The sequence below is a fragment of the Primulina eburnea genome, chromosome 3 (assembly GCF_022965805.1).
Source record: "Primulina eburnea isolate SZY01 chromosome 3, ASM2296580v1, whole genome shotgun sequence".
NCBI classification, from domain to species: Eukaryota; Viridiplantae; Streptophyta; class Magnoliopsida; order Lamiales; family Gesneriaceae; genus Primulina; species Primulina eburnea.
Window position 1 is genome coordinate 19,356,411 of NC_133103.1, and position 14,707 is coordinate 19,371,117.

A 14,707-nucleotide genomic window follows, 5' to 3' on the forward strand; every position below is an offset into this window, starting at 1 on the left:
CTTTCTCTCCCCACCAAGAGCAGCTCACGACTCCATCTACATTACAGCAACAACCCCCTTCATACAGCCCCTAAACAACAAGAACGTGGCATCCCCTTGCAACAAATCAAGAGCACGTGATGTGGTAGTAAGCTTTACAATGCTTTCATTAAAAAAATGAAAAAAATGCAAGTATGCAATTGTTCCTGATTTTACGTACACACATATACATGACAATATACTATTGGCGCATGAGATGAGAAAAAAAAAGGAATTCAAGCGTGCCTTATGATGCGTGGATGCTCAAGAGTGGAGTGGGGGTGCCAAAGGAATTTTTGTGTGTCACAGCAATCCAAAAACGTGGCCTCTAGCTGGTGCTCTCCTCTGAAACCGAGGGGCTGAATTCAGAATGGGGTGTCGGCTGTTTGGTGTGTTTAGGTTTAGGGTTAAGTGGGGTTAAGGTGCTGATTAAATAGAAAAATAATAATTAATGGGCTCTAATTAAGTAATTAAAAGTTTAAAAGAGTTTTAAGCCCAACAAGCTTAAACGTAGGCCCATTAAATACAAACGCACTCCCGAAAAATATTTCGTGCTTGAAAGATTTTAAAAATATAAGCCGAATCATTAAAAAGTCCCCGATTCGATAAAATTTGCGTACCGATAACAAATAAAATCTTACGGGTAAAAATACCCAAAAATTCCCATTTTTGAAAAATAAACTTAAAAATATTTTAACTTAATTTATAAAAATAGATCGTGTAATAAAATAATTTTCCTGAAAATTTTTCGGTCTCCGTCCTCGTTCGAACGTGAAATGCACCTAGAAATCCTAATGCGTGAGCTTTTAAAATTTCATGAATTAAATCCTATCATGCATGAATTATGCATAAAATGCATAAAAATAATTACGCACATAATTAAAAATAAAAATCCTAGATTGCATGCACTTAGGTTACGCGAATTAAATTTCCGGACCTTACATCATCTCTAACCAAAAATTCTATTTTAAAGCAACTCTATTTTAAAATAGTGGAGTTTCTGCATCAAATACAATATTCATCTCTAATCCATCTACTTTAAATTTTACTCTAAAACAGAATATTCTCGAAATATTTTTTTTATTTGATTTATTTAATTTTTTTCTAATCCATCTAGTGTGGGACCCTTAGCTCTTAATCGTTATTATAACACAATCTGATTAGGGTTAATTACTCACAGCGGAAAAACGAGTTTAAATTTTCTTTAAAATGAGCCCAAAAAATCTCTTGTATAATTTGAATACTAAAAATAGTATCTCATCTCACGTCATAATCATGCCCACACGTAATCACAACCAATCACATACAAACATCTCATATCCTCGGGACATGCCCCGGTATATAGATACATATACATATATACTGGGAACAAGACATAAATATAAACCTCAGCCCAAGCTGTGGCTCCCACCAGAAGTACCCTCTCCGGTCTCCTGATATCCTGGAGTACCTGTCATTGTCCACACACAAAGACAACAACAGCCCCCCTTGGGGGTGAGCAAAGCTCCGTATGGAACAACCAATAATATATACCACAGATATCTAAACAATGATATATGGTATGCAATGCATGTATGTCGTGGAGGTATCAGGTCAAATGCCCATCCACTGAGCACATGTCAGAATCAATCGAATCGCTATCAAATCAAATCAATGCTCGAGCTGGCACACCGACCGATATGGGAATACACGTATGATAGCGTCGGCAAAGCGCTATCAAATCTCACATCTCATATCCAATCATATGGGGCCACAATTGTCTATGCTTTACGGGTCATATAATACCGGCATAGCGATTGTGTTCACAAACCCCGGAATCCCATCCAATCATATCAAGGTATCCAAGGATCATAGCTCAACGTGCATGTCATGTATCGATGTATGCATAAAATGATGTGTGTTAACAAAATATTTATTTTATACATCGATATCTCAATCTCAATGTCATGTATGCCACATCAAATCATCAAATAGGCACATAGACACGTATTCCAATCCAATCATATATCATATAATACAGATACATGTCGTATGTTACCCGGTCGCAACATACCTCAATTCTTCGTTTCCAATTGATGTAGCTTGAAGATATCGGTATAATACTTTATCTACATCAATAACATACTCACTCCAATCAATAACACAATCCAACATCAATAATATAAGTTTCAAATATCATTTGAAACTTCATAACTTCATATCAAATTCAAATCATCGCATAATTCCGACTTCAAAACTTAGTTTCATGGTATTTATTCTACCGCATATATAACCGACAAATAATTCTTCAATCTCAATCAAATGATTAAAATTCTCTAATTATAATAAATTGAGAATAATTCAAAATAACATTACTATAATCATCTCTTCTTCGTTAAAATCATACATTATTCAACAATCTTCAGTTTCTCTATGATTTAACAATTTATCGGATTTATTCTAAAAATCGACGAATTTCAAGCATCACCAAAACTTTAAAATTTATACCTCAAATCGAAGACCTTGTGTCAACGATTCCAGATCTGAAGTCGGTTCGTCGATTGGATAAACCGATAAATCGCACGACCGAAAAGAAAAATCAAAACTTCTATCTCTATCTCTCTCGAAACTTTATGTCAAATATCTCCTGAAGATGAATGAAATTTCTCACGTAAATTTCATATTTATTTACTTAATTTTTTTTATTTTTAATATTATATTATATTATATTAATAAAATAATATAATATAATATAATATAATATATTTAACATTTTAACTTCGGTATATCACTTTGGACCAGTCAAACGATTCAATTTTTCAAAACTCAAAACATGAAACTTCTATATCTTTGAGTTTTCTACGTCATATCCAAATCTCAAATCATTTGGGCTTCATATGAAAAAAATATGTCACTATTTAACACTTTGCCCTTAAAATTAATTCATTATTTTTCAACTTATCTACGAAAATGCCATCAAAATAAATTGAATATTTTTCAACTTATTTACAAAATGCCATCAAAGCTATTTTAGTCTCGGGGTCTCACACATTGAGTGTCAAACATTTCTGATTATTGAGGGTAATATACATGTGTATCGAAAGTAATTTAATGTCCATTTGAAATTCTTTTGAATCTATCTCTTTTAATTTTTTTGTGCTATCTTATTTGAATTTTCAAGAAGACAATCAAGATATACAATATACATATGATTTTGGAAGAAAACTACAATGCAATAATTCTTTAAAATTAAGGTAATTTCGAAATAATATGTATTTGGGATAAAAAAAATTATGATTATTAAACAGTACATTAATGTCCATTAGAATACTTTGTTGTAATGATAATTTTTAACACTCAACCAATTTTATTTTAGAAAATTTAAATAAACTAATTAAATATAGTATTTTTTTAGTAAGTATTTTGAGAAATAAATTACTTAAAATAACAAAATTTATTTTTGGATGATTCACTTCATGAGTGATACTGAACATTGCAATCATTTTTATTTTAAATTTATTTATATAGTTTTTACTTAAACCGATTGATATAATTAATGCAAAAAATTTTAATATAGTTTACTTTTTCCATATAGTTTAGTTTTAATTTGAGTAAGAAAATAAAAAAATATTTAATACATAAATTAAATTTGAATTAATATAAAAATTAATTAAATTCAAAGTTGAATTAAATGAATTGATATAATCAATGCAAATAATAATTGAATCGATCATTTATTGCAGTGCACATATTTCAATATTGATGATAAATCTTTTCTTTTATAAAAATGATATTTTGACAGGAAATTACTATTTTTGACAAAAACTCAGCTTATATATATATATATATATATATATATATATAGATATAGATGTGGAAGAATATTTTTGTTGAGAAAATCGAATGAGTATGAATAGACTTGAGATCACTGATGTCTATTACGTTTCATCAATTTTACAAGAGCACGATTTACACAAATAAATGAGTTTATTTTAATTCATGAAGTACGGTACATGAATTTACTTCATTAACTCCTTTGCAATTAACACGTCAATGCCTATTTCTTCCACTGAATAGAATTAATCAAGATAAGAAAAGTAGGTGATTACATCCAACAATTGAATTCTGCATAAGAAATGCCCAAGTCTTCCTTTGAACTTTTCCTTGTGAAAGTATATTATTTTACTGACTGACCAGTAGACGTGATGTCCTCGAACTATTCAGTTATTTGCGTAAATTATCGTACAACTGTCAAAAGATTCTCTTTGATATGCTTGTCTTCTCATGATTGTGTTCGTTTTGACCATTAACACATTTCTAGTTCTACAAAATGATCAAGAATATTTGAGCCGTACAACTTGTTCAAAGTGACTCAATTTCTCTCTCCCATATATGATTCTTAAAAAGAAAAATTTTCATTATTCCACTAATTTTCTATTAGAAATCCTGGAGGTGGTAGGATGCTGAGCAGAAATCTGAGGTATCAATCATCTCATACCAAAGGTAACAAACTCTGGAAAAAGTAGTCCACCCCTTAGCAGTTGGAAAAAGAACAAGCTTAGAGCCTTCCTCCCATTCCTGAGGGACAAGTGTGACATAGTTTAGTTTACCAACATACCAAGATGTAGTCGATGAGTGGGGGTGTTTTCTGGGCATGAAAATATACTTCCCTGAAGAATGATCTTAGCTACTTAAATCAGAGAGGAATTGCTTGACTTCGACTCTTGTACGGGGTACCAAAACAATAATTTAGAAGATAAAGAGTAAAATAAATTAGTTTGGATGAACTTGACGAAAGTTTTGACCCTCTCATTTACTATTGAAATTTGTTTCACTGTAGTTGATTAATCTGCATTCTTCTGTTAAATTTTCAAAGCTCTTTGTTAGGTTTTTTATTTTTAAGTATTGTATTAGAAACTCAATCTTTGGGCTTCTCCAGACATGGATGTCAATAGTCTAGTTTTTGTTCGGTTACATATGTTAGTGGAAGATTACTCCAAATCTCAACTAGTATGATGATTGATAACAATAGAACCTGTTACCATGTTCAGAAGTGAAAATAGTTTTATGCCCTGCTTAATAGATTGTTTTGTTATGTGTGGTTGGTGGATTCATTTATTTTCCAAGTACTACAGATTTTTTTCCCTAATGTGACTCTGATGAGACCTGTCACAATTCAGGGTCTGTTGTGCTGCTCTCTGAATTTGTTTTCGGTGTCATGTTACTGTACCAAAAGTCAACTTGCTATTTTAATCACCAGGGTTACTTTCACTCGTTCCACAGTTTGTGGAAAACAAGTGGTTGCTAACTTGTTAATCTTATACATGCATGAATTACTCGTATGTTTCATATCAATTTTGACTAAAAACTACTACTCTTATAACTTTGGCACATTGCATATAATTTTGCATCTGTGAAAATTATTTGTTTTATTTGAATCTGAAAGAAGCTTAGGCTTATCAATGTTAATTTTCTGTTGTCAGATTTGTTATGGAACTCCTAGTTTCTTTGATTTCACTGCAGAATCATCCATTTGCTGTTAATTTTGGTATTCACTCAGGTTTTTCTTCGTTTTCAGGCTTTTAACACCTCCAGGCACTCCTCTTTTTCCTTCATTAGAAATGGATTTGCAGAAAACTGTTATGAGCCAGCTGGGAACTCCGAAACCTCACCCTACATCTCTAAAGTCTAGAGTAAGCTAAATTATCTTTTGTTTCATACACTGGAAGCACTCTCTTGTTTTAACAGATGGATTACCTTTCAATTTGAGTAGTGGCATTGATTAAAATTAACTGGTATCTGTAGGATAGAACTCAGTAGTTCCGAGGTTATAAATTTTGAATTTACCACCTGAATTTCGAGTGGCTGGTTAGAAATTTATTTTGTTAACAATTCATCTTTCATTCTCAACTAGCATCGAATTATACAGATCATGGCACAGAGTCAAAACTGATTTCGATGAAATATGAAACTTCAACTTGCATTCTGCTCTTGAGTCTTGTAGACCAGTTGCTATAAAAATGAAATAGCATGATGCTCAAGTGTATTGTTTGGTGTTATGCATGAGTGCCTTAAAATTTGTCCTCGAGGATGATTAATTGTTTCTGTTTTGCAAGTTGTATTGTGTTGTTGAAGCTATTAAATCCCTTTACAACTGTTAGCATGTTTTGGTTCATATTATGCATGACAGCATGAGTGCCTTAAAATTTGTCCTCAGGGGATGATGGACTGGTCTTGTTTTGCAAATTGTATTGTGTTGTAGCTAGCGAATTCCATGCCAGAAGGAGCAATCTATCTTCTAGACAGCTGACTTCGTCTTCTGGGTTGAATACTTTAACTGGTGGACTCCATAGGCCATCCTCCTCTGGGGGCGGTCCTGGATCAAGACCATCAACACCAACTGGACGTCCAACCATAAGCTTAACATCTTCTCGATCCACCTCAACCCCAGCATCAAACAGACGAACATCAACAACAGCAACTAAACAACCTTTAACCACATCAAAAGTAACATCAACTGCAACATCCAAACCTTCAAGATCTGCTACCCCGACAGCTCATTCCACCTTGCCTTCAGCAAAGCCAGTTGTTCCATCAAGATCTTCTACCCCCACTGCAAGATCTACCACAAGATCCTCAACACCTACAAGCAGACCCAGTCTACCGGCAACAAAGTCCTTGCCTAGGACTGCAACTCCAACTCCAACTCGTAGACCAACCGTACCATCTAGCCCACCTGCAGTTTCGCTCAAGTCCCCAACCTCATCAGTTGACAAGGCAGTTAACACTGCAGTGAAAAATCCTGTGTTGCCTCGGTCTACTTCTAGTGTGAAGCCCAGACCATGGAATCATTCAGAGATGCCTGGGTTCTCTCTTGATGCGCCACCAAATTTAAGGACATCATTACCTAACAGGCCACTTTCAGCCACTAGAGGTAGACCTGGAGCACCAAGTTCTCGATCGACATCAATTGAACCTTATTCAAATGGAAGGATTAGAAGGCAATCTTGTTCTCCATCAAGAAAACGGCCCCCTAATAGCCTAGTTCATAGTAGTGGAAGCTCTGTGCCAGTGCCTGCTGTAATTAGATTGCATGCCAAGGCTATCGACAATGTAAGCCCTGTCCTTATTGGGAGTAAAATGGTTGAAAGGGAAATAAATATTAGGAAACTGGCTTCACCCAAGCAAGATGATAAACTCTCGCATCTCAGAAACTTAACTGGGAAGTCCTCATCTCCCGACAGTTCAGGCTTTGGAAGAAATCTTTCGAAAAAATCTTTAGATATGGCCATAAGACATATGGCATGTTTAGTATTTCATCTCCCTACAACATTTCGATTGTCAACAAAAATATTGTTAATCATATTGTGGGTTATGCGAATACTTTCTATCAGCATTCAGCACGCATTCCCACCATAAGTCTTCATTAGTTGTGGATGAATCCGTAAGAGTATTTAGGTCAATATAAAATTAAGGCACGGCAATTCTGGAACATTAATATTCCCATTGAGCAGGATATAAGGCGAACCATTCCAGGCAATCCACGCTCACTGATGACCCACATCCCTCCATCCTCCGTTAGTTCTGGGTCGAACAGAAGCGGGACTTTTAGTGTCTCAGATTCTCCACTTGCGACAAGTAGTGATACCAGTCCGAAAATGAGTGTTAATAACAACGCCCTGTGCGTGGACGGACCCGGAGCGTACGATGAAGTAAGCAGTGGCAAAATTATTCGTTTTCCTTCCAGCTTACATGGAAGGTAACGGTTGGATGACTTAAAAATCTTACATATTTGCAGTTTTACCCAAACACCGAACCGCTGAGGGATGCAGTTGTCACCCCACTGATAAAAACTAATTGAAGATCTATCTTATATGATTTAATGTAAATTTATTTTATACGTTCAAATCTTGTGTCATGTGGAGTGACTTTATCGTGCACATGGACTCATATAATCCTCGCCTTCTGAAGGTGAGATGGGCACTTCAAATTCAATATCTTTTTTGGAATTGCGATTGACAGTACCTCCCAATTTCTTGATGCATGGCTATTTGGATTCTCTTTATACCTAGCTTATTACGATAATTAATTTTTTTTTACAGTGATGAAGGAGAGAATTTATATCATCCACGTTTATTTCACATCTTTCACATGCAATTCTCTCTTTCAAATCTTCAATTTTCCCTCAACGTAATATAGAATATGAAAATGGCTAAAATGTCATAAGATATCAAATCAACTTAGTTCAAATCCAAAACAATTCCGTTTATAAATATAGGGACAGATTTAGAAAACTCCAAAAAAATATTTCCATTTTTATAAAGGCAAGTAAAATTTACACAGCAGCGATAGCCTCGGGGAGACTGTAATAGGAGCAGAAGAGGTGTCTGTTTTAGCATCTGATGCTGTCGGTAAGGAAGGCTTCAGGTGCGGCGGTTTGTTATGCTTCAGCTTTAAGAGTAATTGTCGCATCCTCAGTTGGCTTTCCAGATTTGGGTCCTCCAACTACAATTATTGATGGCTTCTTTCCGTGTTCCTTCTTATGCCTTCCTCTTCTATATAGCAAACTAACTGGGTTTTAATTGTGACAAATTTCCAAAAACTTATATCACGAGTCGGAGAAAATGTTTTTGCTTATGAATCTCACGATGGATCGATCTTCAGAAACTTTTATCATGGTCTTGAAAATTCGAACAGGCTAGATTTCCCATTACATACTGTTAGAGAAATATTTTAATTAGGTCCAAAATGAACAAGGTCAAGGGAAAAAGAATGAGCCCATCAATAATTTAAATTAGTTTGATTCAGTCGTACAAACAGGAGTAGATAGTGGAGCATATAGGAGTGGGAGAAAACTGCGTAGTAGTCAGAAGAAAAGATATCGACACACACAGAAAAAATGCACAAAACACTGGAGATTAAAACCGACGGTCGAATTTAGAATTCATGTCGCTTGAATATTTCGAAGTTAGATTTTATTATTTTTCATACAAGTTGGTATAACTTCGCACTTGACACATTCGCAAATATCAATATCGTTCAAACACATACATTAAAAAGAATTTCCTCACAATAAATTATATTTGCAGTAGCATAACCAACAATGACCTGTGAGAAATAAAGAATACCGCCAACAATTCTTGCTACCAAGATCTCTCGAATCAGATCTGACTTATGAGTGTACAAATTTGGAAATAAACCTGAAAATTTCAAACATAATTTTAATAAACCATTCTCACCTTCTCCTTTTCCCTGTTGGTGGATTTGTTGGCTTCACAGTTGATCTCCCTCTAATTTTGGTGAAATTCAGTCTTGTACTGATCTGCTTCAACAATGATTTGGCTCAACAGCTCCTTCTTTCTTTTCTCCTTATCCTCGATCTTCTGTTTTAAAAGTCCGAATTTGTCTTATGTCCGTCCCAACGCTCTCATCACAGTAGTCTCTTTGTAATTTTAGTCTGTTATCATTCATTTTCTTTTCCAATTTTTGTCATTTTTCGACATATCGTTGATGTGACGCTCATTTGATTCTAACGTGCCCAATGTCAGTAAACATTTTCATTTGAAAATTACTTAAATTTCAAAATAAAAGGCCACATTTGCTAAATAAATTGAAAGATAGGAAACTAAATCCAAAATATTCGATGTCATACAAGAAGTGAAGAACCCCAACAAAAAATTGATATGAACTCGTGCAATAAGAATAAAAATCATTGCACAAATTTCATATTTATTTAATTTAAACTATTAAAAGACCGAAATCCTATCAGAACAACTAATTATATCAGGGTTTTTGAAATTTTGCGAAAAATTATTGATACTCATAAAGTATATTTTACTAAATCGTGATATATTTTATTAACACTTGAACATAAATATATATATACATAATAATACATTATTCAAATATCCCACTTAAAAATCAAATCAAATAAAATCAAATTTCAAACCCACTACCTCGTTTATATATCTTCTTCCTCAATTTTAGTCAAAGAAAAGGTCCATCCGTTGCCAACATCCACCGTATCTCTCTCCCCATATCTCTAAGCTTTCACACTCTTTATAACAACACAAAACAAACCATTCACAATATATATTTTCCAAATCATATTGCTCAAACTCAAAGCATACGTTTTTACAATAGTTCCCTTCCCAAAAAAAGTCCAAATTTACCAAGAAAAATGGCTTCAAGTTTTCTTATCCCTTTAATCATATTTTCATTACTATCGGTGATTTCAGTGCAGTGCGTTGAGTTGGACGTCGGCCGAGACGATGGATGGGCAATTCCTTCGACAAAGAATCAACAATTGTACAACGATTGGGCTTCAAGTAACAGGTTTAAGGTTAATGACACCTTGAGTAAGTACTGTTAGTTTTGCATGCTTTGTTTACACACTGAAATATTTTAATCTTAACATATAAATAACATCTCTCGTTTATTTAAAAATATTTTCATCTCTTGGAACAAGCGATCAAATCTAAATTTTTTAATATTAAGTGCAGAGCTGATGACTATACTGATTGAAACTACCTAATAAGTTTTATATCAAGTAAGTGTCATCCTAAGAAATTTCGTAGGAGTCAGGGAAAAAACAAATTCAAAATTTTTATAATTTAAATTGAAATTTTTCTTAGAGTTGTCGATAGAGTAACAAATCAAATTAAAACGTAGAGCGTAAGTGTTATGGAAGTGGTCATACACATTTTTGTTCCAATTTATTAATGTTTTAGCGTGTTTGAGAAAACTACATAGCAGAAAACTAACATTATTTTTATTGGTTTCTTTTGGGAAATGACTAAAATGATAACATAAAAAAAATAGAAATATTTGAGAAAATAACTTTGGTTAAAATTCATTTTTTTAAAAATAACGATCTCCAAAAAATATATTTGAATGTTTTCAAATACATTTGAGATGATCATTTTCTAAAAAAAATATTTGACCAATATTATTTTGCTCACTAGCCCATTAAATACAACTTTATCAATCGATTAACTGGACAAGATCATGCGAGAAATCCATAATCTTCAACTGATCGGTATTTGGAAATCATCAACTGTAGGGTTCCGGTACCAGAAGGATTCAGTGTTGGAGGTCACACAGGAAGAGTACGAAAAATGCCGATCGTCCCACCCCATATTCTTCTCCAACAACGGCAACACCCTCTTCACTCTCGACCGCCCCGGCCTCTTCTACTTCATCAGCGGCGTCTCCGGCCACTGCGAAAGGGGACTCAAGATGATCATAAAAGTACTCGAGCTTGAACCCGTCACTCCACCCGCAAATCAATCCTTATCCTCTCCTAGCAGTGCCAGCAGCAATGCTCTTGGTTTTGCTGCTTCTGGGTTCATGTTGGTGCTGGTTTTCACGGTTCTGATCTAGTCGTATACGGGTACCATCCTTTTGTGATCTTGGGGTTATTTCAACGGGCGTTGTTGTTTCAGAATGTTGATCTTGCTGTTCTGTTCTTAGGGTTTCTATGAGAACTGATATTTCTTTAAGGTTTTCAGATTGTTGAATGCATTCTTTTTCACGGATATAAAATGAAATTATAATTATATTAGAACATGGGAAGTTAGCCGCTGCTTTATATTTGTTACTATGTGTTAGAATTTGTTCAAAACTACAAATGAAGAAAGGGATAGTAAAAGGTGCATAATAATATCAAGATGATGCGTTTGTTCCTATTTTGGCTATCGTATTTTTAATTCAAATTTTGCGACAAATTTCAATTGCGATGTTTTTTGATCACGTTGAAGTCCTGGACTAAAACCAAACATCATGTATATGTTGGTCTCATGTACAGCAACTTGAGATAATAATATGAAAATGAAATATAAAATTGGACACCGAGATTAAAGTGAAAAACCCCAAAAAATTATTAGGGTAAAAAGTAGGGGCAAGATGAAAAAAATTTCACTATAATATTTTATGGCGCACAACTACTCACTGTGTTGAAAAAACTCGAATTGGATACTTTGAATTATGAAAGAATGCACAAAGGCGGTGTAGCCAGAATTTCAAAATATGGGGGGCTTGAACTTGACGGAAGAGGATCATTTGAAGTTTTGATAGTTGTTCATTGTTTGTTTGAATTAAATAATTCTTTTTGATATTTTGATTCACCTATAAATAAAAAACCTATAAATGTCATTTTATTTCACCTAAAAGAATACTCTTCATTTAAATTAAAAGATGATAAAAAAAAAAAGATTTTTTCTATCTTTGAGTAACCAAACATCAAAGACATTAAACAAATAATTCATGATGATAGGATTCCATTAAAGCATACAATTAACTTATTGCAAGTTTTTAATCTTGAACCCAGAATAGACCAAAACCATATTCAAAAACACTAGAAACTACAAGAATCTTGGGGAAAACACAAACCAATGAACGCCAAGCAGAATAGTGCTTAATTAAAGAGATACGGGGCCGCAGAAAATTGGCTTAATTACATAGTTTTTCTTGGAGCGTGGCATACATCCCTCGTGTCAAGATATCACAACATCAAACTGAATATGAAAGAAAATACTTAAAGTAGTTAGTCTGACTTTGATAATCTAGTTTTTGAAAATCTTAGAGGTGGCCTTCATGTCGTGAGTTTGCAGGCAGGGATTGAAATATACTATTTCTTTTCAAATTCATGCCACTGGGATTCGAATTTCGAACTTTTTTCTTAAAAGCTACAAGAATCTAAACTCGAAAATCTTTGCTGGGCTTGAGCGCAGCCCAGCCCACACTATGGCTACGCCTCTGAGAATGCATCTATTTCCACATGCAATTCCGCGTCTGAACACATGCAATTCCTCCTCTGAATGCATATTTCAAAGTTGTTGCATAACAAAAACGTGGTCATTGATTATGCTCACACCTCCCACATCTTTAAATGCTAACATCCAACTAACAAATTAAATTTGTCGACATTTCTCCTACTTGGAGATTTGATTGAGAATCAAACATAACTCCACACATTTTTTCAATCTTGACATTCCCTGTTGTTTTCGTTTCCGCTATGCCACTGAGGATCTACACCACTCAAACTTGTCAATGTTCACTGGTTTGGTCAGAACATCAGTCGTGTTATCTTTTGTATGGATCTCTGCATATCCATACTTCTTTCTTCTACTGCTTCTCGAACAAAGTGAAATTGAAATCCAATGTATTTAGTTCTAGAATGAAAGGTTGTATTCTTAGCGATGTGCAAGACACTCTGACTGTTACAAAACAAAATAACTTTTTCTTGTTTGTGCCCGATTTCATCTTACAACCTTTTAATCCATATTGCTTCCTTACAAGCTTGAGTAGTTGTCATATATTCTGTCTCTGTTGTAGATAACGCCAAAACTATTTGCAGTTTTGAAACCCAGCATACTGCTCTCCGTGCAAATGTAAACACATAACCAGTAGTAGATTTTCTCTTATCAGGATCACCTGCATAATCGGAATCAACATTTTCCTTGAGTGTAAAATTCGATCATCCATAACATAATGCAGCATTTGAGGTACCCTTAATGTATCTAATGATCCTTTTAACCATGCTCCAATGCTTTCTTCCGAGATTCATCATATAGCGACTAACTGCTCCAACTACTTGAGCAATGTCAAGTCTTGTACAAATCATGACGAACATCAAAATTCCTATTGCTAATGTATATGGTGCTCGAGATATCTTCATCCTCTCTGCTTCACTGCTATGACACATCTCAAAGGATAATTTGAAGTTAACAAGAAGATGTGTCGAAATTGGCTTACTATTTTGCATATTAAACTGTTGCAAGACTTTCTTCAAATAATTTTTTTTTGAAAAAGCCAAATCTTTATGTTATTTCTGTCTCGGTGAACTTGCATCCCTAGAATTTTGTATGCTGGTCTCAAGTCCTTCATATCAAATTCCATAGACAATTGTGTCTTAAATCCTTGGACCTGAACTTTGTTGGGGCCTGCCACCAACATGTCGTCCATATACAACAACAAAATGATATAATCATCACCAGGCCTCTTGAAATATGTACAAGGGTCTGCACTCAGTCTGTAGTATCCAAGGCTTATTATATAGGAATCAAATATCTTATACCAACATCTCGACGCCTAATTTGAGACCGTAAAGATATTTGTTCAACCTGTAAACCAAGTTCTCTTTGTCTTTGTCCACAAAACCTTCTAGCTAGAGCATATAGATTTCTTCTTCAAGATCTGCATGAAGAAACGTCGTTTTCACATCTTGATGTTCTAGATGTAGGTCAAACACCGCAAAAAATTCAAACATTACTGTGACTGCTATAATCCGAACTACGGGAGATATCACATTGAAGTAAATGCCTTCTTTCTGAGCATACATTTTTACCACCAATCTAGCACAATACCGCTCTACTTGGTTATTGTCATCACGCTTGATCTTATAGACTCATCAGTTACCAATGTTTTCCTCCCTCATAGTAGTGTAACAATATCCCAAGTTTTATTCTTGTCTAATGTCTTTAACTCTTCTGGCATTGCTATCACCACAAGGTTACATTAGATCTTTGAGTAGCCTCATGGAAATTCGATGGCTCATTATCCTCTAATAATAGATAACATGCAATATTGCTTTCAGTGACATAACCTGAAAGCCAACCTTGTGGTCTTCTGTATTGAATTGACCGTCTCACATTGGAAACCTCAGACTCAACATGTTCTTGTTATCCGTGCTCTGGTACTGCTTTACAAG

General features: G+C 34.4%; 2 protein-coding genes across 2 annotated transcripts; both read left to right on the forward strand.

Annotated features, from left to right (window-relative positions):
• Positions 1-6,201: 6,201 nt before the first annotated feature.
• On the forward strand, positions 6,202-7,827 carry LOC140827009 (uncharacterized; the record flags this gene model as incomplete). Its single annotated transcript, XM_073189578.1, has 2 exons — positions 6,202-7,709; positions 7,796-7,827. A coding segment is annotated over one exon (1,215 nt), but the record flags the coding sequence as incomplete, so codon positions are not given.
• A 2,290-nt stretch (positions 7,828-10,117) lies between these two features.
• LOC140828392 (early nodulin-like protein 6) lies at positions 10,118-11,550 on the forward strand. Its single transcript, XM_073191370.1, has 2 exons — positions 10,118-10,355; positions 11,060-11,550. Exons 1-2 carry the CDS (start codon positions 10,178-10,180, stop codon positions 11,377-11,379), a joined length of 498 nt encoding a protein of 165 aa, XP_073047471.1. The 5' UTR covers positions 10,118-10,177; the 3' UTR covers positions 11,380-11,550.
• Positions 11,551-14,707: the final 3,157 nt, after the last annotated feature.